This window comes from Panicum virgatum, chromosome 3K (assembly GCF_016808335.1).
Source record: "Panicum virgatum strain AP13 chromosome 3K, P.virgatum_v5, whole genome shotgun sequence".
Taxonomy (NCBI): Eukaryota; Viridiplantae; Streptophyta; class Magnoliopsida; order Poales; family Poaceae; genus Panicum; species Panicum virgatum.
In genome coordinates this window covers 31,447,173-31,469,755 of record NC_053138.1, presented here as the reverse complement: position 1 = coordinate 31,469,755, position 22,583 = coordinate 31,447,173, and the positions used below count along the sequence as shown (strand labels likewise).

The 22,583-nt window shown below is 45.3% G+C and overlaps 1 protein-coding gene across 4 annotated transcripts; it reads left to right on the top strand.

Moving 5' to 3' along the window:
- The first annotated feature begins 10,066 nt into the window (after window positions 1-10,066).
- LOC120698970 (peroxisomal fatty acid beta-oxidation multifunctional protein MFP2-like) lies at window positions 10,067-17,934 on the top strand. Of its 4 annotated transcripts, none has more exons than XR_005685150.1 (18): window positions 10,067-10,316; window positions 10,949-11,020; window positions 11,107-11,163; window positions 11,240-11,293; window positions 11,383-11,450; window positions 11,535-11,616; window positions 13,183-13,238; window positions 13,343-13,645; window positions 13,717-13,803; window positions 14,240-14,414; window positions 14,504-14,625; window positions 14,968-15,131; window positions 15,204-15,458; window positions 16,168-16,292; window positions 16,412-16,533; window positions 16,933-17,100; window positions 17,197-17,335; window positions 17,495-17,912. XR_005685150.1 is itself a non-coding variant. In XM_039982784.1 (18 exons), the coding sequence occupies exons 1-18, from the start codon at window positions 10,223-10,225 to the stop codon at window positions 17,564-17,566; spliced, it is 2,196 nt and encodes a 731-aa protein (XP_039838718.1). In that variant the 5' UTR covers window positions 10,067-10,222; the 3' UTR covers window positions 17,567-17,907. The 4 variants fall into 4 exon arrangements, 3 of the variants coding, with proteins under 3 accessions (XP_039838718.1, XP_039838719.1, XP_039838721.1); XM_039982784.1 differs by having other exon boundaries at window positions 16,952-17,100; window positions 17,495-17,907; XM_039982785.1 differs by having other exon boundaries at window positions 10,077-10,316; window positions 13,183-13,235; window positions 16,952-17,100; window positions 17,495-17,934.
- The last annotated feature ends 4,649 nt before the right edge of the window (window positions 17,935-22,583 follow it).

Genomic DNA, 22,583 nt, shown 5'->3' with positions numbered 1-22,583 from the left:
AGAAGAGCCGGAATGAATTGGCGGCGTGAGTTAGTTTTCCTCGTCAACGACGAGAAGGGCCGAAAAAGGTCAAGTCAATGCCAGAATCGGCGGCATGAGTTACTTTGCCTCGTCAATGACGAGAAGGGCCAGAAAAGGTCGAATCAATGCAGTAAATCGCTTGGTCACGCGAGAGCAATGGGTTGAAGGTTTAATAGCATACTTGTTAGCTGAAAATCCTTGGCATAGCGTTTTGCATGAGGCGTGCCAAGAAGTAAATAAAAAGAAGTCCTTGGTGATGGCGTTTACACGTGTAGAGAAAGCACGTAGTTCATGTCAAGTTGCACATGCAAGTTGCCTCTTTAAAACAGAAAAGAGCCTTTGCTCTATGATTATTTTGACTCCCAAGAAAAGGGTAACGAGCTGAAACAAAAACCGGAAGACTGTTGAATCAATTCATCTTGCGGGTACCGACGAGGCTAGACAAACTTTTGGCTAAGTGCCGATGAGGCGAGGTCACCATCCCATCGGCATGTCCCAAGTAACAACGGGATTTGGATACTATTTTGCCGAGTACCGACAAAGCGATGGCAACACACATATATCCATGTTGAATGAAGCTGGGCCATATGACTGGGCACCGACGAGGCGAAAGTCACCCCTTCATCAACGTTTTCCGTTTATCACTAACATGGCGACGTACAGTCGTGACCGGGTTTCGGCAAAACAAAGCCACCGATATACAGATGTAATTAACCGGACGCGCCCAATCGGCCCCGGGAATCAGTGAACTACGCAATCTCTACAAGTTATCCCGTGGCCTCCGCTTCTTAATCTCCTTCTTCACATACTTTTCTTCACGGTAACCTTGATGACTGCAAACATACCGCCGAAGGGTGACCTCAGTGTGGTAAATTGAACCAAGTTATAGTTTAGGGGGTTATTCAAACTTTAGGTATACTCGAAGGAAGTAAATTGGGCTTTTTCTTTTTTATTTTATATAAAAATCTATCTGGCTCTTAACGACGTATCACATGAAAACCTCTGGATTGAATAGGCCTGCTAGTATATAGGACTGAAAAGACGAAGTAGCATGTCCATGCATGTGCAGTTTCTTTTCAGCCATGCCAGTGACGTTTTGTGTAGCAGACAGCTCGATCCCGCCACTATAAAAAAATTGCCGCAGGAACTTCATTTCTTTTTTAAAGGAGCGGTTAAAAGATAACCGCTCGTATAAGGAGCGGGCTGGCAACCGACTCGTCCTAAAATAATATTTTTACGAGCAGATGATGTCGTGACCTGCTTCTAAAAATGAGCCTAGATTGCCCGCTAGCTCCCGGCAGCATCTACATCATTGATCCGTGTCTACTCGTCCTCCATCTATTCCACGCCGTTGTAGCCTCTACATAATTTGTCTAGTTCCTTCTCTCTTTCCAATCCCCTCAGTGGATGGTTGGAGATATGGAAAGGAGGCAGGGAAGCCGCAGCCTACATAACAATACATAGACATGGCATTTGGCGCTGCGCTTCTCCACGTGGATGCCTACATGGTGAGGGCCAACAGCTAAGCGCTAAAGATAACAACGTCGTGCTATAATAGCACGGAGCCAAATGATTTTTCACTGATGTTTACACTACTACATAACCGAGACGGTCAAAAAGCATAACCGAGGCGGTTTTTGCAGCCGCCTCGGAGCGAAGGCCACGGTTAATCGTGGTATTAACCGAGATGGTTGCAAAAACTGTCTCGGTTAATGCTTTAACCGAAGTGGTTTTTTATAATTCAACCGCCTCGGTTAATCGAATAAAAAATTAAAAAAAAAAAAGAAAAGCCCGCTGAGCCAATCACATGCCCCCCGAGCAAATCTGAGCTACTGCGCCGCTCACCGCCGCACCGCCTTCCCACCGCGCCGCAGCCGGGAAGGCTGAGCGCTGCCGCCGCACGCCCGTGCCCCAGGCCCACGCCATGCCGTGGGCTTGGCTCCACACGTCCGTCGGATTCGGGGAGGAGGAGGAGGAGGAGAGGGGAGGGCACCGGATCCGCCATGGAGGAGGAGAGGGGAGGGCGCCACACTCGCCTCAGATCCGCCCGACTCGTCCTAAAATAATATTTTTAAAAGCAGGTGATGTCGTGACCTGCTTCTAAAAATGAGCCTAGATTGCCCGCTAGCTCCCGGCAGCATCTACATCATTGATCCGTGTCTACTCGTCCTCCATCTATTCCACGCCGTTGTAGCCTCTACATAATTTGTCTAGTTCCTTCTCTCTTTCCAATCCCCTCAGTGGATTGTTGGAGATATGGAAAGGAGGCAGGGAAGCCGCAGCCTACATAACAATACATAGACATGGCATTTGGCGCTGCGCTTCCACGTGGATGCCTACATGGTGAGGGCCAACAGTTTAGCGCTAAAGATAACAACGTCGTGCTATAATAGCACGGAGCCAAATGATTTTTCACTGATGTTTACACTACTACATAACCGAGACGGTCAAAAAGCATTAACCAAGGCGGTTTTTGCAACCGCCTCGGAGCGAAGGCCACGGTTAATCGTGGTATTAACCGAGATGGTTGCAAAAACTATCTCGGTTAATGCTTTAACCGAAGTGGTTTTTTATAATTCAACCGCCTCGGTTAATCGAATAAAAAATTAAAAAGAAAAAGAAAAGGCCGCTGAGCCAATCACAAGCCCGCCGAGCAAATCTGAGCTGCTGCGCCGCTCGCCGCCACACCGCCTTCCCTCCGCGCCGCAGTCGGGAAGGCTGAGCGCCGCCGCCGCGCGCCCGTGCCCCAGGCCCACGCCCTGCCGTGGGCTCGGCTCCACACGTCCGTCGGATTCAGGGAGGAGGAGGAGAGGGGAGGGCACCGGATCCACCATGGAGGAGGAGAGGGGAGGGCGCCACACTCGCCTCAGATCCGCCCGCCGTGGTGGCCGCCGCCCGATGCACGCATCCTCCACGCTCGCCGCCATCACGCCGGCCTCCCGCCGGCCTCCCGCCGCCACCGCGCCCACCACCTGCCTCCGCGTCCTGCCTACACCGCCGATGTCATGCACCGCCATGGCCCCGCTTCGGGGTGAGGGAGGGGCCGGTGTGCTAGGGAGGAGGGAGGCCGGGCTGGCGTGCTCATCACGGAGGGAGGGAGAGGAGGGGAGGGAGGGTGCAGTGCACTAAGGGAGGATAGGGAAAGCGGCGCGATAGGCTGAGGGTGAGGGAGAGAAGTGAGAGACCTGAAACCTAAGTCACCATATTCAGTGGGTGATATCGGGCCGAGATGGGCTGTATGGGCTCCGAGATGGGCCAGTATTATCCGAGGCGGGCCTTATAGCGTGTCCTGCGTTTGCTTTAAAACAAGGGAAAATTCGATTAATATGTATTAGGAAAAATTGGATCCATACCACTAAAAGATGGTGACTTTAGAAAAATACCATTGAAAGATTGAGAATTAGAAAAATTCCATCAAAAGATTGCTCTGTTATTGACATCTACCATTCACGTTATCTCTTACGTTAACTCCTTGAACTCTCGCCTACATCTCGTCTTGGGCGGCCGAGCCTCCATGGCGCTGGCCGTGCGCATGCGGCTCTCCCCTCGCTGGAGGACGATGACGCCATTGACGCAGCAGCAGCGTCATCGCTGTCGTCCTCGGCTGCGTCCTCCCCGCCACTCCCCGTGCCCCCACGGCTCCTGCGGCTGCGCGCGCCTAGTCCTCTGTTGGTTTACTCCAGGCGTGGCAGCGAGTTTAACTTAGCGTTTTGTTAGTTTGTTTGTTTGTTTCTTAGTTTAGTGTGCGCGTGTGTACCAGTATACGTGATTGAGGTTGAGCTGATACGATGCTACCAGTAGAGTACGTGATTGGCATGCTTGATGTTAGAATTGACGAGGTAGTTGAGCGGTTGAGCCACCTGAGCCTGCAGCTCTTGCCGGTCCTCTCTTCGGATCAAAATCAGATAGGTTAAATTGCAAGTGAGATGCAAGTAACTAAAGCTGAGAAAGTGAGAAATAGAACAAGCAGTGTGTGCGTATATGGATGAAAAGAACACAACTCACCGGAGCAGCAAGCGAGGAGATTCCAGCTGTCGCCTCGCCATGGCAAGCAATGCACTCATGAGGTGCTTGTCCTCATCCAGCGTCCATCGTTTCCTCTTGATCCTCGAATGACTCGTAGGCATCCGGCCTCGTCCGTGGAAGAGCTGTGCTACAACGCGCGGGGCGGCGAGGACTGCAGCGAGCGTGCAGCTGCAGGAGCTATGGGGGCGCGGGGAGCAGCAAGAACGAGACACCGCCATGGAGGCACGGCCTAGGACGAGCGATAGGCGAAGAGTTTTAGAGTTAACGTGAGAGATAACGTAAATGGTAGATATCAATAACGGAGAAATCTTTCAATGGTATTTTTCTAACTCTTAATCTTTCAGTGGTATTTTTCAAAAATCTTGATCTTTCAATGGTATGAATCTAATTTTCTCTATTTATTAACCGAGGCGGACATTTTAAGGCGCCTGCCTCTGTTAATTAATTTTGCGAGGTGGTTTTTTTGTAATCGTCTCAGTTAATAAAAAATGACCGCCTTGATTAATTGCAGGTATTAACCGAGACGGTTACAAATTGTGCCCGCCTCCGAGACTATTTTTAAAGGTCGCGGTTAATGTTTTTTTAATAGTGTTAGAAACACGGCTGTAGCTCAATGGTTCAAGTGGACCTTGAGGAGTGGAGGGTTCCATGGTTCAATTTTTGGTGGGAGCATCTTTTTATTCATTTTCTCATTTAGCTCACTCCGATCGAGTTGGCTTGGCTCGGTTCGGTTTAGCTTGAGCTGGCTCATTATTGTAGCAAGCTACAAATTGAGCTCAGCTCATCTTGTTTGCCAGCTCGAGCTACCTCATTTAGCTTATAAGTCCCCGCGAAGATGCTGGGCCACAGGACGGATCTAGGTGGGACCGGAGCAAGGGCGGCCGTGGTGGTGCGCCGTTACCGCTCGCCGAGACCGCAGGAGAGCCGGAGTGGAGGGTGGGGAGGTCGGGAGGCTGGCGGTGGGTGGCGGTGCAGCGGGTGGGGGAAAGACACCAGGGGTGTCAGGGGAGGGAGACGAGGGGATGAGAGACCGAGAGTCATTGAGAGAGGGCTATGGCTTAGGGTGTGAATCATAAATTTGGCTAAATAATCTATCAGGTGCAAACCAATCTCTCCGTGCAAATTATGAAAACTTTAATCTGAGTCATTAGATCAACACTCAAGAGATATGAGAGATTGGGTAATTTTACAATCTGGACCCGCTCTTGGATTGGATACTCACACTTTTGCAAACCCCCCTCCCACCTCTCTGCGCTCTCCCCTTGGATGTTGATCTGATGGCCCAGATTAAAGTTTTCAAAATTTGCACGGAGAGGTTGGTTTGCATCTGATATGTTCCTAAGTTAAATGGGCTGAATTTTAATTGGGCTAGGAAGTTTGGTAGCTCGAGCTGCTACTGAGCCGAGTTATTAATTGACTCGATTCGCTAATCTATAATAACTCTTATAAAAAAAACTCCCCACTACAAGTCATTAATTGTTATTTCTCTAACATGTGGCGCAGCCACATCACCTTAATATTTTTTAACCACCGATCTTTGATCCAACGGCACTCCCAGCACCCGATATCTAATGTGTGGTGGCACCAACATGCAGCAATTAAGCCCCGCGCGCAGTGGCGGGCCCAGCAACTGAACAATGGGTATTCAAAATTGGCAATATCTACCATTATACATCTATTTTTAACATTTATAGCTAATTATAACTTTGAATACCAGTGATTAGCAAAAACAATGGGTATTCAATGCATACCCATGAATACCCTTTGGGCCCGCGCCAATAATTCATCATCTCTAATGTGTGGTGGCAGCAACATGCAGCAATTAAAGCCCCGCGCCAATAATTCATCATCAACGAACTTGATCGTAGAAATGTATAAGCCCAGTCTCAATGAGAGTTTTATAGAAGGTTTTATGACATTAAATACCATCACTTTTGCTGACATGGCAAGAAGAGAGAATGCTAGAGTTTCATGGGATGTGAGGAGAGTTTCATCACCATAAAACTCATCTGGCACAGTTACCTAGTTTTCAGTCTAGGTAATTGTATTTATGAAACTCCCACTGAGACTGGCCTAATACAGCTCTGCACAGCCCAATAAAGCATGAAGCATAGAAACAACTGAAGATGCATAAGGGACTCCAGCTATCACCTGCTATTCTCTCATGTATGATTCTTTTCAATCCAGAGCTGCAGGTGGCGAAAGGTGACTTTGGCGCCATTTAGATTCGATAACCGTCGTCCCTCGCTGGGAAATAATGCAGGCAAAGATACGTCTCTGAACTGAAGTCTGAACTCTGAAGAGCAAGTTGGCGTCCTCATCCCTGGATGAGAAGCATTCAACAACAAGCATTTTCCGTGACAAGTTTGGTAGCCTCTCTACTCTTCAGACAGGGTAAAAACGGGTAATGGTAGTCACACTGGACACTGGAAGCGATCAACTGAAAACCAAAATTACGCATACCGCTGCCTACCATTAATGAAGACGGGAAAACTCGATCGTCTCTTGGGCTTCCAGAACAAAACCCTTGCTATCCTTGAGGCCCGGAGAACTGGATTGATGCAATTATGACCGCTTGCATGCATTCCCAAGAGTTGGTCGAGGAGGATCATGCGAAGCGTCGGGCTCGCCCTCTATAAATCACACCAAAGATCAGCGGCCTCAGCCATCCCGTAATCTCATCGCGAATTCTCGACCATCTGCGCAGCGCCCAATTGGCCATTCGTCAGCAATGGGAGGCTTCCTGAGCAAGGTTCGCGGTTCGCGCCATCGCTGATGCGGCCGTGAAGGCCGTCTGTGACGCTGCGTCCGCGCTATGGGCGTATCACCAGAGCAACGCGCTAGGTGACGAGCTTCCTCTCTAGTCTGTTCCGCGCAGTGGAGAGCTTCTTCTCCGGTCTGTTCCACGTGGCTGCCTCCACCGCCACCTTCTTCAACCCCAAGGAGGGCAAGATCGTGGCTGTTGTGGCAGGGCTATGCCTACCGTGGTGGTTCGTGCTCGCCACGGCCAGGGCCATGATGTCGGCGCCAGGTGCCGGCGGCCTGTTTACATATGAATGTCCTTTTTACATGCAGCGAACTATCATTGTATTAAGAAAATAAATTTTTCAACTACATCTGTCCATGTATCATTCCCTCATTCTCTACTTGCATCAACAATAATGATCATAATTCTTCACTAGCATCGCCCACAATGATCATAACTCCGGTGCCACTACCGATGGCTTTTCAGCTCATCATTTGACTTCTCTGCTCCCTTCTTGCAACTATTAAAGGCGCGCTCAGTCTCTCATAGTTTATCAAAAAAAACTCTCTCAAATCCCGTAGCAACACGCGGGGAATCACCTAATATATTCTAACGAGGTGAGCCACCGACAAGCCGAGTCGACCGAGCTACTGAACCATGAGTTTTCGTCCAACCTTACTAGTAGCTTGCATCTTATTAAAAATATAAATTGCAATGACTAATGCGAATGAAGTAACAGTGTAGTAGCAAGACATCTTGCGGTGGCGTCTTGCGGTGGCGGGTTGATTCTTGGATTTGAATTCCTCATCGCTATAGTTCTTTTTTTTTCCCCTAAAACGTTTCACTGATCAGCACTCCACACTATCAACAAATTTTGGCCACAATTTTTGTACTGTCATATTTTTTTTCCTGATACCATTTTGTTAGCTCTAACTTTCCTTCCAAGGTTTTCGACTAATTAAGAAGTTCAAGTTTTTTGGGATTGTACTGTACGACTCAGACACCCACAACGCACGCACACTTACACACCTTTGTGAATGCACATACGCAAATTCTACCGCTACGAGTATCTTGAAGATCAAGCCTGCAAATTCTCGAAATTAATGAAGTTATTACCACAAGTACCTCGCTGTCGATGGAAACGTCAGTGAACAAAAAGTGAGATCGTAAAGCTCTATCAGCCCATCACACAGCACCGCGATGAACGAGCCCAGCCAAGGCGATGACGAGCCGCTCCGCTAGAAGGCCTGCTTATTGTAGGGAAACCGCGCGAGGTCTCTCGACTCGCCTCTGCCTAATCGTGGAACCAAATCAACCGCAACCATGCAGTAGGAAACAAATCACCTGATCGAGCCGCCTTAACCTGCCCAAATCGTTGCGTCACTTGCGTGGAAGCATCTCTTGATTGCACGCCCCGACGCTCGCCATTTATACCACTGAAAACTTCCGTAAAGATGGCAGTAGATTGGTTGAGATGGCATCCATTTTAAAGAATTATTCCATCACATATAGAAACTGATCTACAGGCACGCATCTCTGCCGATACCATGCACTCGATGCACTCGGCCGCCCCGCCTACAAATACGCCCGTCCCGGGATTATTCCCATGCACAAGCAACAACCGTGGCCCAGTCCAACCCAAACACCATGGCCGCCGCCGGCATCGAGCTCTGCAGTCGCATCGTCCTCATCGCCGCCGCCGTCGTCATCGTCCTCGCCCTCCTTGCGGCACCAGCGTCGGCGCGAGAGGTTCCCGACGGCAATGGTGGTGGCCGCTACGAGCTGATGGAGCGGCAGCGTGTCTCCACGCAGCACGGCGTCCCCAGCGGACCCAACCCGGGGTCGAACCTCTCGCCTCCGCTGCCGCCCCGCGACGGCGACGACGTCGCCGTGGAGGCGAACGGCGGCCGCCGCCAATACGATCTGATGAAGCAGCAGCGTGTCTCCACGCAGCACGACGTCCCCAGCGGCCCCAACCCGGGGTCCAACCTCTCGCCTCCGCTGCCGCCCCGTGACGTCGCCGTGGAGGCGAACGGCGGTCACCGTTACGAGCTGATGAAGCAGCAGCACGTCTCCACGCAGCACGACGTCCCCAGCGGCCCCAACCCGGGGTCCAACCTGTCGCCGCGGCTGCCGCCGCCGCACGACATCGTGCGTCCCTAGCCGGCGCCGGTCCTCCGGCGAGGTGAGTGCGCATGGCGCATGGAGGAGATCAGAAGGATGCCAGGGTCATGATGTTCATGTTCTAATAGGATGTTAGTAGTTCTCCCGGTTAGGCCAGTCTATCCGGCCGTCTACATGCCTCAAGTCCTGGTCTTTTTTTTTTACCCTCAAAAAAAGTCCTGGTCTTTTCTGTGTGGTCTTGCGTTCTCTTGGGAATAATAAAATCTGTTGAGCTTTGAAGCAAGCTTCGTCTTGTTGGTGAACTCGTGTAGCAATCAGGACCAGAAAAAAGGTATTACGACGAGAGCATGCCAAGGAGAGCAGGATAGCAATGTTAGTATGGGCCGAAGCCAGATGTACTACCTGAAGACCGTGGTGGGATCTCAGAGCCCAGTCAGCCCATTATACAGGGTCGTTTCCGGCGAGTCCAACGGCGACGACGGCTCGTCGCATCTGAGACCAATTTCAATGAGATGAGAATATCATAAAAATATTATAAGAGCATCTCCAACAGTTTGACAAATCGAGTTGCCATTTTAATTTTTGGTAAAAACGTTAAAAATACTTCTCCAACAATTTGGCAAAAGACTTGGCAATTTTTGGCAACTTGGGAAAAACCAGCCTCCAGCGCGTAAATATACGCGCGCGCCGCGCGCGGTTGGCATCGGTTGGCATCGTGGTTTCTAGTCAGGTGGGAGGGTGAAAAAAGAAATAAATAACAGAGAAGAGTTCTTGATTTAACTTTTCAAGTGGTGGAAGGGCATAAATATAATTTTGTTTCTCTCTCAGGGTTCCTGATGTAAGTTAGATCTAGATTTGGCAAGTGAATTATGCCAAACTGTTGGAGATAAGCTCTTTTTTTACTTAGCATATCTTTTTAGAAATTGGCAAAACACAAGATATGCCAAGTAAAATATGGCAAACTCTTGGAGATGCTCTAAATTTAACTAATATACGAACTGACACAGTTTTTAAAATTTGTAACTGTGTCGATGAAACTCTTCTAAAATTGGCCTGAGCGCATCCACCCCGGAGATTAGTTCGACGATTCCCTCTTAATAATTGTGCGCGAACAACCCCCGGGGTGGTTTAGATTTAGACTTCAACAGATCAACAGAAACGTCACGACACGGCGCATTTTACGTTTTTCTAGGACGCGGGTGAGTTCCGCGAGCGGCACACACAGCCTGCTGTGCTGGTCAACCCCCCGCCGCTCCACCTCCACGCATTGCTCCTGCTCCGGCCCCGCAGCTGCCGCTGCCGGAGATGGCCAAGGGCACCACCGCCATGGAGGTGCGCGCCGACGGCGTCGCCGTCATCACCATCTCCAACCCGCCCGTCAACGCCCTCTCTTTCGACGGTACGGAGTACTACGCATCCCCATTATCCACTTCGCCCAAGAGAGGCCCAGGCCTGTCCGTCCCCATCCTCCCCCTCCTTTTGGGGTTAGCTGGTTGGGGGATTGTGCGGAGGTGAACTCGGATTGGATTCTTCGCTTCGCGCGGCAACAGTAATCTTTTTTGGGGAACTAATTGCTACATGTATCTGTGATCCAGACTTTCATGTTTGGCTGTATGTTGCAGTAGTGCGCCATTGCCTGCCACTGTATGTCCTGCTGTACTGTCTCGCGCATCCAGAATCTTACAGTTATTCAGTTAGCTAACCCTCCCGTTTCTTGACCAACACCGACTTTGGAGTTACATGCTTTTTTGGTTTATACGCAATAAATCAACTTATGCCAGCTTTTGGCGGTTGCCTCATCCTCTGAGGTTCAGCCTTACATGCTTTAGTTCATAATTGCTGTTTGTCTGCTTTCATAATGTAATCTAGCACTAGTGACGTCCTACTTGCTATGTGCAACTGCTAAAAATTGCCTTTTTTTAAGTCTCATAGAACTTTATGATGGTTTAACCAGTTTCCCCGCTAGGCATGAAACCATTGATTGTGAATGCGCGAGTATGTATGATAGACCCTCTCTTTCAATTTTTGCAGTCATAGCCTGTCTGCAGAGGAACTATGCGGAGGCTCTAAGCAGGAGCGATGTCAAGGCAATTGTCCTCACTGGTATTTTCTTCTGGGGAAAAAAGAAGAAGTTATTCTCGAGCATCCCATGCTGGTGCTGTGTTTCAAGTGTTTCACATGTCGTGCAGGTGCCAAGGGGAGGTTTTGCGGTGGATTTGATATAACTGCATTTGGAAAGAAACCAAGTAAGAATGAGGCTGTGTTTCCCTAGTGTGTTGTTGCCCTTTTCACTCCCGCAACTCAGTGTTTTTGTATCACCAGAAAACGAGAAGCCCGGATCCATGTCAATTGATTTTTTGAGTGACATAGTGGAAGGTAACTTCTCATGTTCTTGCTCTAAATCGCGCATGTCAAGAAGCAGGAAACTTCCTTCATCTTTAGCACTGAGTGTTTGTTGCTGCCAGATGCTCGCAAACCATCAGTGGCTGCTATAGATGGCATTGCTCTGGGTGGAGGATTGGAGCTTGCAATGGTATGCCTAGGTTATTTTTGCTGGATCGTGCTTCTGTCTGTTTGTTGTACCTTTCCTTAAAATTATGCGCCTCTTTCTGTGCAGGTCTGCCATGCTCGTATTTCGACACCATCCGCTCAACTAGGATTACCTGAACTTCAACTTGGAATCATTCCTGGATTGGGAGGTAATCTCAGCTCCCAATATATACTATCACTAGTGCCTCAATGTTTGCTCAAAGTCTCCTATCTGTGCTGTATCAACCTACATTAGTGTGTTTGGCCCTGCACCTATCTCCTTTTGGGAAAGGACCCATGAATTCAGATTTGCACAATGAATAGGTTATGGAAGCATTAGCCTCACAGATGTAGAATTAAATTGATCTGGGTCTGAAAGCAATGCTCAATGATACTAGCCATTCAGCTTGGTAAGCAACTGACAAATTGCTGTATTTTCAAAAAAAAAAATTGCTGCACATATTGGAACCATAACTGTAGGAATTAGCGGCTCCAAACCGGCTTGGGATGTTCAAGTGGATGAACACAGCCTACAACTCCATATACAATGGAAAGATGGAAGTTGAAAGGAACTGGATGCCTAACCTACTAGCATAAGTTCTTTATAAGTGCTCCTGCTGTAGCTACAATATTGGTTTAAAAGAACATGTACTGGACATAACAATAACAAACCTGTAAAAGAGCAACATTTTACACCCCACCCCCACCCTCACCCTACCAAACAAAATTATTAATTGTTACATAGTTACAATTCAGAATTAGTAATGTTCAAAGTTACATTTTATCATCTGCTGTAACAAGATAAGATAATGCCAAGGGGTGGATTTATTGTCCTTGGTTTTACTTCTCAGCTAAACAGACAGTCAGGGGCTGAGTGCGAAATGGAATGTGGGGCCCTACTATATTAAAATACCGTATGTTTAATGCAACTAAGAAATAATTTTGTACAATTATATAACTCAAGTATATATCAAATATTAATTAAAGAGTACTGACATAATGTTCTACTAAAACCATTATCAGTCTAGTATTTCTTGAAATGAAATCTTCAATTATATCTTCATAATTAATCAAAGAATTAGCACTCTTCATAGTTAATTTCATAAACCAAAGAAGAGTATTTTGAATTAATTTGAATAGCACATGTATATGTACAAAAATTAGCTGTGCTGTTTAGGGCCAGGTATGGTCAAAATTCAACCCGAACCACATCCTTCAACTCACCTCAGTACCTCACGTATTTACGCTGGGTCTCTTGAAGTGTTGTTGGCTGCTGCCACCCTTGCAAATTGTCAGTCCGTGAGATGCTGACATCAAAGATCAGTAGATCGCCTGACACCTACATGGCTGCATGGGCTGTGTAAACTGTAAAGGCAGGGGCCAGGGGCCAGAGGGGAGGGGACTCATAAGCGGCAATGGTGATGGCCTACAGGATTTACGATCGGCAATTGCGACTCACACATTTGCGACGGCCGACTATGATGGCGGAATGTGGATGGGACAGATCACTTGATGTAGACGATGCTCGCAGCTCGCTGCGATGATTCAGTTGGCACAATGTGCCGGACAAGCAATAGAACGTGATGGATGGATTAATAGGCCTTGGACTATCAAAATTTGGGGGCCCGGAGCAGTCGCCCAACCTGCTCCTTGCCATCGATGCGACGGGCCCACAGACGGTCTGCTTTGTTTTCTCTGTTATCATTTTTAAAGTTGAAGGTCATGACTTGTTGCAGGAACCCAACGGCTCCCCCGCCTTGTTGGCCTGCAAAAAGCCCTTGAGATGTTGTTGGTAAGATTACTTGTGTCTAACAAGTCTCAAATTTGATCATGACAGAAACCTACATGAGACTGTTAATCTTTTATTGACCTTATACTAGTGTGTTATCTTAATAGACGTCAAAGGCTATAAAAGGAAGGGACGCGCATGAAGTTGGTCTAGTTGATGCCATAACTTCAGCTAATGAATTGGTCAACACTGCCTGTTCCTGGGCTCTGGAAATCGTTGAAAACAGGAGACCATGGTTCAAGTGTCTCTACAGAACTGATAGACTTCCAGATCTTGTGGAAGTGAAGGATGTCCTTAAATTTGCAAGAGTTCAAGCTAAAAAGAAGGCTCCTAATGTTCAACATCCCATAGTTTGCATTGATGTTATTGAAGAGGGAATAGTCTGTGGGCCTCGTGTTGGCCTCATGAAGGTAAATCACCAGCTGATATTTTTTAAAAGTATTGCCCAGATCATTCTCAGCATATGTTTGTTTTTTAACAGGAAGCGCTCTCCGCAAAAGTGGTTGAGCAGTCTGAAACAAGCAAATGCTTAAGACACTTTTTTTTCGCTCAGCGTGCTACTTCAAAGGTAGGTAGAACTACGAGGTCAAAAGCTTTTTCAACTGATCAGCTTTCATACATGTTATTAGTTATACTCAGAAGTTAGCGGTATTTACTATTTAGTTTAAATCCTTTTTAAGTATGTAAATTTGGCAATTATGTTCATGTTTTTTAATCAATTATGTTCAAGTTCAAATAGAATAAAGTGGTGTAAGTTTATTTAATTTCATTTTATCGTATATTCATATAAATCAAGTTCTGGTTTGAAATTGCAGTTTGGTTTGGGATGTTTATAATGTAGTTGTATGATTTTTGTCATTCCATTAAGCTCCTTTTCAGGTATCTTTATAGTATATAGTTGTGTATCTCAAATTAACATGGTAATTGTGCTTCATAGAGAGCTGTACTTTGAATCCGTGTTACTAGTTTTTGTTTATCTGACCATATCAATTTGTCACCACCAGATTCCAAATATTACCAACATAGGTTTGACACCACGGAAAATTAAAAAGGCAGCTATTGTCGGGGGTGGTCTAATGGGATCTGGAATTGCAACTGTGTTGATATTGAACAACTTCAAGGTTATCTTGAAAGAAATAAATGAACAATTCTTATCTGCGGGCATTAACAGAGTTAAAGGTAACCCCCCCCCCCCCCCCCCAACCCATTTCACCAAGTTTCATTGGGATTGTCTTCATAGGTCCTCAGGAGTTTGTTCTTCTATCCAGGCAATCTGCAGAGTTTTGTTAGAAAGGGACAGCTTACCAAAGAGGACTGTGAAAAGAAATTTTCTCTACTATCTGGTGTTCTCGACTATGAACAGTTCAGAGATGCAGATTTAGTCATTGAGGTAGATCCAATATCTATGTTCAGTTTTTCTTATTTATGCACTATGAGATAGCACTGCTTATGCAGCTTTGTCACCTATATTAGTGGTGGATTCAGACAAAGTTAATATGTGTTTAGGTTCAACTAGTTAAATGTTTCTCATATCATCAGCAAGCAAACATCTAAGAAAAAAGAAATACATTGATTGTCGGAGGGTTAAGGATGAAAACATTGTAATGGCTACTTGGCGAAATTGTTTCAGTCTTGGCAGTAACATAACAGTAATTATGTTTTTGCCTCAAAAGTAGATATTGTCCCATTGCTCTTTTGTAGAAGACAATAATCCTGATGGCTACATGTGCAGGCAGTTATTGAGGATATATTGCTGAAGCAGCAAATATTTTCTGACCTTGAGAAGTACTGCCATCATAATTGCATACTTGCGACAAATACTTCAACGATTGACCTGAACTTAATTGGCCAGAAGACAGGTTCTCAGGATCGCATTGTTGGCGCGCACTTCTTTAGGTAGTGCGTTATGCACCTACATTTTGTTTCCCTTTTCTCAACCGGTGTATCTAATTGATCCATAATTTGCAGTCCAGCTCATGTCATGCCACTGTTGGAAATAGTTCGTACCCATCAGACTTCCTTACAAGCTATTGTGGATTTGCTTGATGTGGCAAAGAAGATACAGAAAACACCAATAGTTGCTGGCAACTGCACGGGTTTCGCCGTCAATCGGATGTTCTTTCCTTACGGTCAGGCGGCTTCTTTTCTTGTTGACTATGGTCTAGATGTGTATCACATAGATAATGTGATCACACAATTTGGAATGCCAATGGGGCCCTTCCGGTAAGCAGTTAAATATGGTTTTTAGTGATTGATTGCAGGAGTAGTGGGGCCTGCTGTGAATTTTCCATAACTATGCACTCTTTCCATTATATTTAATTTGGATGAAGTAGCTTCTTGCATTAGAAGAATCAAGAATGAGGCCTTGTCTTGTGATGCTATAAGAGCCAAATAGATTCTCGATCTTTTCAAAAAGAATGATTGTATGTTATGCTAAGTAGGGATATGCAGTCCTTGCACTACTACTATTTCCTTGCAACCATCTGTCACATGCGCTCCGTGTTTTCTTCCATGTCACGCTGTTCAGTTATTCCATCTTCAACCTGATAACTCTGCAGTAACTCCGGTTAGATAGGAATCATGGGCTGAACATGTCCATATAATTTTCATGTTTTGCACTTAACCTCTCGCTATTTGTTTCCTTCTAGTAGAATGTTGTTGGATCAATACAAGTAATGCAAAATGCATTGGCATGGATTGTTCCTAATATAGCTGTATAGAATTCATCTACATACCGCTTTCTCTGGTTCTTGTGGTATTGCTCCTCACCCCCCCCCCCCCCCCCAATCACTAGCATTACATAAGGCAGTGGCTAGATCCCTAATTCCCCAGTTCAGCTTCAATACTACTCTTGTAATACCTTCCTGCTTTGTCATGGCAGATAGCTGTTTAGTTGACAGCAAGTTCCTTTTTGTGTTAATTTGTCATGCAGATTAGCTGATCTTGTTGGCTTTGGAGTTGCTACTGCCACAAGAAAGCAATATTTTCAAAGTTATCCTGAACGATGCTACAAATCAATGTTGTTGCTTCAGATTCTGCTTGAAGATAACAGGACAGGTTCTTAGGCTAAAAATTTGTTGGCACATAATTTGCTTCAAACTATGTGTCCATTTTGAGTTTGGTCTTATAAAAGCTGCTGCTCATGGTGATATTTTTCTTTGTGAGACGCTGTTCAGGTGAATCTTCTCGTAAGGGCTTCTATATTTATGACGATAAGCGAAAAGCCTCTCAAGATCCTGATTTGATAAAGTATATTGAGAAAGCAAGGAACATGGGAGGTGTTACGCAAGGTCCTAAGGTCATATGCTATATCTTGTTCTGCTTGTAAAGAGGATCTGCACGTGTTTATTCTTTTCTCTGTCCATTTCTCTAGATGGTCCAAAACAAATGCAGAACAGGTTGTCATGTATTGCTGAGAATTGTAGAAAATAGATTCTTTGCTAAAGCAATTCAAGTAAAAAAAATGATCACTCTTTCTTTTCGAGGAAGTAGCAAAACAGGTCTGCAAGGAAACTGTCTGGTTACTTGCTCCTTCTAATATTGAACAAAAATAGCAAGGAACAAAATTTCAAGGATTGGAGTATTCATGTCTCTTATCAACCATTATAGACTTCAATTGCTAATCTCTTTTACATTATACACGATAGTATATTTAATCTTTCGCTGTTATAACTTCAAGACATCTCACTTCTGACAGTTGATATGCTTTCCCTCAGCTGATGAAATTATCAGATAGTGACATCGTGGAGATAATCTTGTTTCCCGTGGTGAATGAAGCCTGCCGAGTGCTTGATGAGGGGATTTCTCTGAAAGCATCTGACCTTGATGTAGCTTCAATTATGGGGATGGGCTTCCCTTCTTACAGGTCCAATCACATGTTCTTTGTCGCTCTCATTGTTTTCCCTTTCTATGTCTATGCTAACTGGTAAGTCTTCCATATATGGCTACTATTTTACACCAGGGGTGGAGTAATGTTTTGGGCTGACTCACTCAGCGCAAAATACGTGTACGACAGACTGGAGGCATGGTCAAAGGATTATGGGCAGTTCTTTAAACCCTGTGAATATCTAGCTGCTAGAGCTCGTCAGGGTGCATCTCTGGTAAAAGACCTTGAGATCCATTTCCTTACCTTCATTTTTTTTTGAACTGTTTCCTTACCTTCATTGATGCATCTATGCATCCTTATCAAATAAACTTTATCATACTAAATTTTCATGTTGATTGAATCCCCTAAATTTGCATTCCTGAAACGACTGCAGGCTGCCAAGGTTGATGGTGCTAAATCGCGGCTCTATGGTTTCACTGTTCATTTGCCTTGTCTCGTTTATTAGTTTACATGGAATTCAGACTCATGGAATCTCCAACTTTGAGGAGATGCTGGTGCCAAACCCCACGAGCATCAGGAGCTTGATTGTTACAAATTACAATTGTGTAGTTGCAAAAGCCACGCAGGGAATAGTACTGGAATGGAATAATAGGGAGGTCTAGTGATTGTATTGGCCTTTCTGGAACTGCTGTGGACCCGTCGCAGTAGTTTGTGAGATATTGTGCGCTTTCTGTTCAATTGAGGCCTGCATAGAACAAGTGATGTCCTCAGTTCAGCTGCTTTGTAACATGTACGTGTCAGCGTACTGCTTGGTTTAAAAAAATTTTCGTTGAAATTGGTCTAAAATTGTAGTCCCTCTGTTCAAAATTATAATTTGTTTGATCTTTTTAACTTTAAGTTTGATCACTCATCTTATTCAAAAAATATGTTCAAATATAGTTAAATATAAGTCATTCTTGAAAAACTTTTATTAATAAAGCAACCACAACAAAAGAAGTGTTATGGTCAAACTTGGAGTAAAAGAAGTCAAACGAATTATAATTTAAAACGGAGAGAGTAGAGTGTTCCGACCTTGGAACTAAAGGTGTAAGCTTGCAGCTTCACTTCATGTCCAGTTCCTGCATATCCGTCCACTGCCACTATATGCTGTTCGTAAAATGGACAGAGAAAAAGTTTTTTAGCACGAGAAGCCGACGAACAGGTCCTTTTACCGTTCCATTCCTTTTTGCCAGGTAAAAAATTCTTTGGCTTTCAAGTTCACGTCATTTTCTTTTGTAGGGGTTTAATTGAGTTCCCATGTCGATACTCGATAGATAACCGACCCAGCTTTGCATCATTGCGGGCTGCGCAAATCTAAGCTACAAATTTTTGAATAGTGGTTTTTGGTTGCCAAACCTTGATCCAATTTTGAATTATCAAAGAAAGAGCTTTATCTAATGGTAGAAGATCGGGTTACAGAAATTCGATTTCGTGTTGGTGATCACTTGACTGTTTCCCGTTTGTGCCTCTATCTTAATGGAATATCCACAAAGTTGGTAAGGTATTATGGCCATTATCGACTGCAATTAAAAAAAGTAACAGTACCTCTAAAGAGTAACTGCTATGTGCCTATATATAAGCTGGTAGCAGTGAAACTTGCAATACGTGAAGCACCTTCTGACAGAAAAGCAAAGAGCTACTACAGCCGAGACTGCATCCGCTCCTGTGGAGAGGAGACTTTCGGTTTCCACACTAGCCTTTGTCTCAACGAAGAACAAACCCGGTCAAAAAAAAAAAGAACAAACATCTTGTGCGTAATTCAAGCTTACTTGGGTTCGATGCTTCCACCACGGGAACCTGCAGTGAAGACTGAAGAGGCAACCACGCCTCGGTGCAGTGTTTTCCCTTTTCCGTTATGCTTCCACCACGGGAACGCAGGTACATGATAATACCCAAAGTGAGTTGGTCCAGAATTGTGCGTGAAGAACAGTGCCGCTTCTCCAGTTATCCCCACAACTGACCAAGAGATGGTCGTTGTGCTGTTCTCCAGTTCTCCAGTTATTGCCTCGCAGCCACGCATAGTCGAGCTTTGTGCCAGAGTCTGGTTTGGTTTACCCTGCAGTGCAAGAACACAATTAGAATCATTGGTTGGGTTCTAATAAATGTGTTTAAACCACGTTCGGATTTGTTCAAACCGCAAACAAATTTATAGTTGCACCAGCAATTATACATAACGCCACCACGAACTCTGAATTATGTCATCTGACCACCAAAACTAGCAATTTCCTCGGTAAGCAAATTAAAGGAGAATTGGTGCAATCAGTAGAAAGCACACTGACAAGGTAAATTCACTAATTCTGTGAGGTTATTGTTGGGAAAAACTGGAATTCTACCAACATCTTTGTTGGACAGATCAATGTAAGTCTAAACGTTAAACGTTGAGCGGTCGGTCACACATCATTTAGCAAAAAAATGGTATACACGACCGTTTAAACGGCCTTTTAAATGGTCGTAATTTTACATGGCTAATCAGCTTACACGGCTATCCATCGAGTAGCATTTATACATCGGCCATGTAGACGAACAATGGTACAAATAATTTATAATTAGTGTTGTTCTCCGAAGATGTTAGCTTAGGATTATAAGCATTTGAGGAATGCCGTTACTTTTCAAAATTTTAATATTGTCCAGCTTCATTCTTTTGACCGCAAATGGTTTGCTCTTTCTTCAATTGTATTTCTCGAAGTTCGTTGTTTTCTCTCCCTCGTCGATCAATGCAATTTTTTGAGATTACACAGTACAACTCAGATACTCACAACGCACGCACACTCACACTCCTATGAACACACAGTACGCAAACCCTACCCCTATGAGTATCTTTGAAGACTGAGCCGGCAAATTCTCGAGATTGACGAAGTCACCACATACATCTCGCTGTCGACGGGAACGTCGCCTACCACTTAATACACAATGTCGTTAAATCCCAGAATATTCACTCTTATGGAGAGTCGAACCCGGGATCTCAGGTGCTACGGAGGAATAATTATGCTACGTGCCCCCTTTCGCTCGATCAATGCAACTTCTTTCATTCAATCGAATTCATCTGCTTCGTGGTCAAGTTCAAATGAAAGAAAAAGAGCATCTTTAGTTAGCCCTACTTTGGGGTGAAAGTAAACGGAGAAGAGTGGAGAAAAGGGCAGCTGCCCTTCGCATCACAGACCACGTTAGCTCTCGGTAGATACGTGTCACGCCACAACAAGTAGCTTTCAACGAGGTTCAGCGCGTCACGTCACGTGCCCACACAAAACCGTCTTATTATTTTATAGTTGATGGCGAGAGCTAGGAGCATCAATCAGCTCCATTCCTCTTAGCCTGCAATGTCGATCCTTGCGACCACCTAGTGACATTTACATGATGTTCGCTGCATTCAGCTAACAATATTTTTTTTTACACTAAATCAGCACCAATATGTAATTATCAACCAACTAGCAATATTTTTCTACCACAACAAATCAACACCAGCCACCAACCACAAGAAAACAAATAAAATTGCCGCTTGTCACAACTGCCACCCACCCATCAATCAGTTGCGACTTGCCACCCGTCGCGGCTCCACACTCGCCGCTCGTCCCAACTGCCACCTACCTACCGAGTTCACGCCGTATTGAATTGAATCGGCAAGAAGAGTTTCAGAATCTACTGCTGTGGTTGCCTGTTTAGTTCAAAAAAATTTCTAAAGTATTCGTCACATCGAATCTTCGGACATATATATGGAGCATTAAATACAATTAAAAAAATAACTCATTACACATTTTAACTGTAAGTGACGAGACGAATCTTTTAAACCTAATTAATTTATAATTAGATATTAATTGCCAAATAATAATGAAAGTGCTACGGTACTAAAACTAAAAAAAATTGCGAATTAAACAAGCCCATCTGTATATCGGCGCTGCTAGCGCCCAGATGTTCGATCAGAAATTTTCTATCGGAGGCTCTATTACAACATTGGAATACATACTTAAAACATAAAAAATTAATATTTGCAGCATTTATTATCTTATTATTTAGCCAACAAACGGAGCCTCCCCGTTCGCTTTCAAGGCCTAGAAATTCCCACATTAATCGGTGAAAATAAAAGAAATATAAATTAACCACCACTGCCATTATAATAAATTAGTCAAAAATACCCCTTATCCAGAAAATAAGAGAAATTTAAACTACTCACCACTGCCATTATAATAAAGTTAGTCAAAAATACTCCTTATCTTATTAGCCAGGCTCACCGCAACCAATATACGTAACGTGCGACATATGAATACGTTAATCACAGATCTAAACAAAATCTATAAGAGGAAAATAGGTTGATGTCATCATCACGTTTCCATAAATGAGACAAATTTATCTTTTTAAAAAATCTAAACAGAACTCATATGAGAAGAACATGTTGACTTCATAAAAATAATTTGTAGAACTCGCCGCCAGAGTTCCACAATATGGCTCGCCTACGCAAATGTAACCTTATATAATATCTAGCCACACAAATGCGCGGGTAGCCCAGTTAGAAGGATACATAAAACTCAAAATCATTCTATTGCAACGTCATGGGAGCCTCCCCCATCTCCTGCCGCCGCCGGCCTCATGCGCCGCCACCCCGAAGCTCCCGCGGCTGTCCTCGGCTCCTCGTGCGCAGTTGCCCGTGTGGGGCTCGCCGCCGCTTGGGATGGTGCCAAGTCACCACGGTTGGAGAAGAGCCGCAGCCAGGAACGAGCGGAGGGCAACTGGCCGTGGCCACAACCGAGCAGAGGCGGGCGAGCCGGCACCGGCAAGGGAGCTGCGCGGGAGCAAGTTAGCCCTGCGGGAGGCGAGTACTGCTGGCTGGAGCAGGCGGCGGCGGTAGCACGGAGCAAGCGTGGAGCAGTGTTGTCGGTTCGGACAGTGAAAAGGGCATCAGACGCATTGGACATCCTATCCCTAGCATTCCGGTAAGTATATACATGATTATAAATTATATTAGATCAAATACTCTATTTTTTAAGTTAGAGTTCAGTAGCGTGATTTCAGTCTCTCAGTCTCCATAAGCCAGCCCGCGGGCACTCGCCGCTGAAGCACATCGATCAAGGGGTGCGCGCGTCCGGCGTGTCTCTCGCTCGACTCCCACGTTACATAGAGCGTTCCTCAAGATTGATTTGTGGCAGACGTATCGCCGACGATGCAAGAAACTACCGGTGGAGTGTGTGGCGACGAGAGCTAGAGCCAGAGTGGCGGAAACCCCCTACGTGGCTACGTTCGAGGTCCAAGAACTTTGAGCATGGGCGGCAAGATGGACCTGGTGTGGCACACGGCAGCCGGCAGGCCAACAGATCGAGGGGGTCTCGCTGCCAAGAGCTTAGAACTTAGGGTCGGCACAAGATCGCTAGGATGGCAAGCCAACGCCTAGCAACCATCTAGCATCAAACGAGGGAGCTAGTATAGCAAAATTTTATTTCTCTCATTTTTGTAGCTTAATTTATTTAGTTGCTATTTATGTAATTTCCGTATAT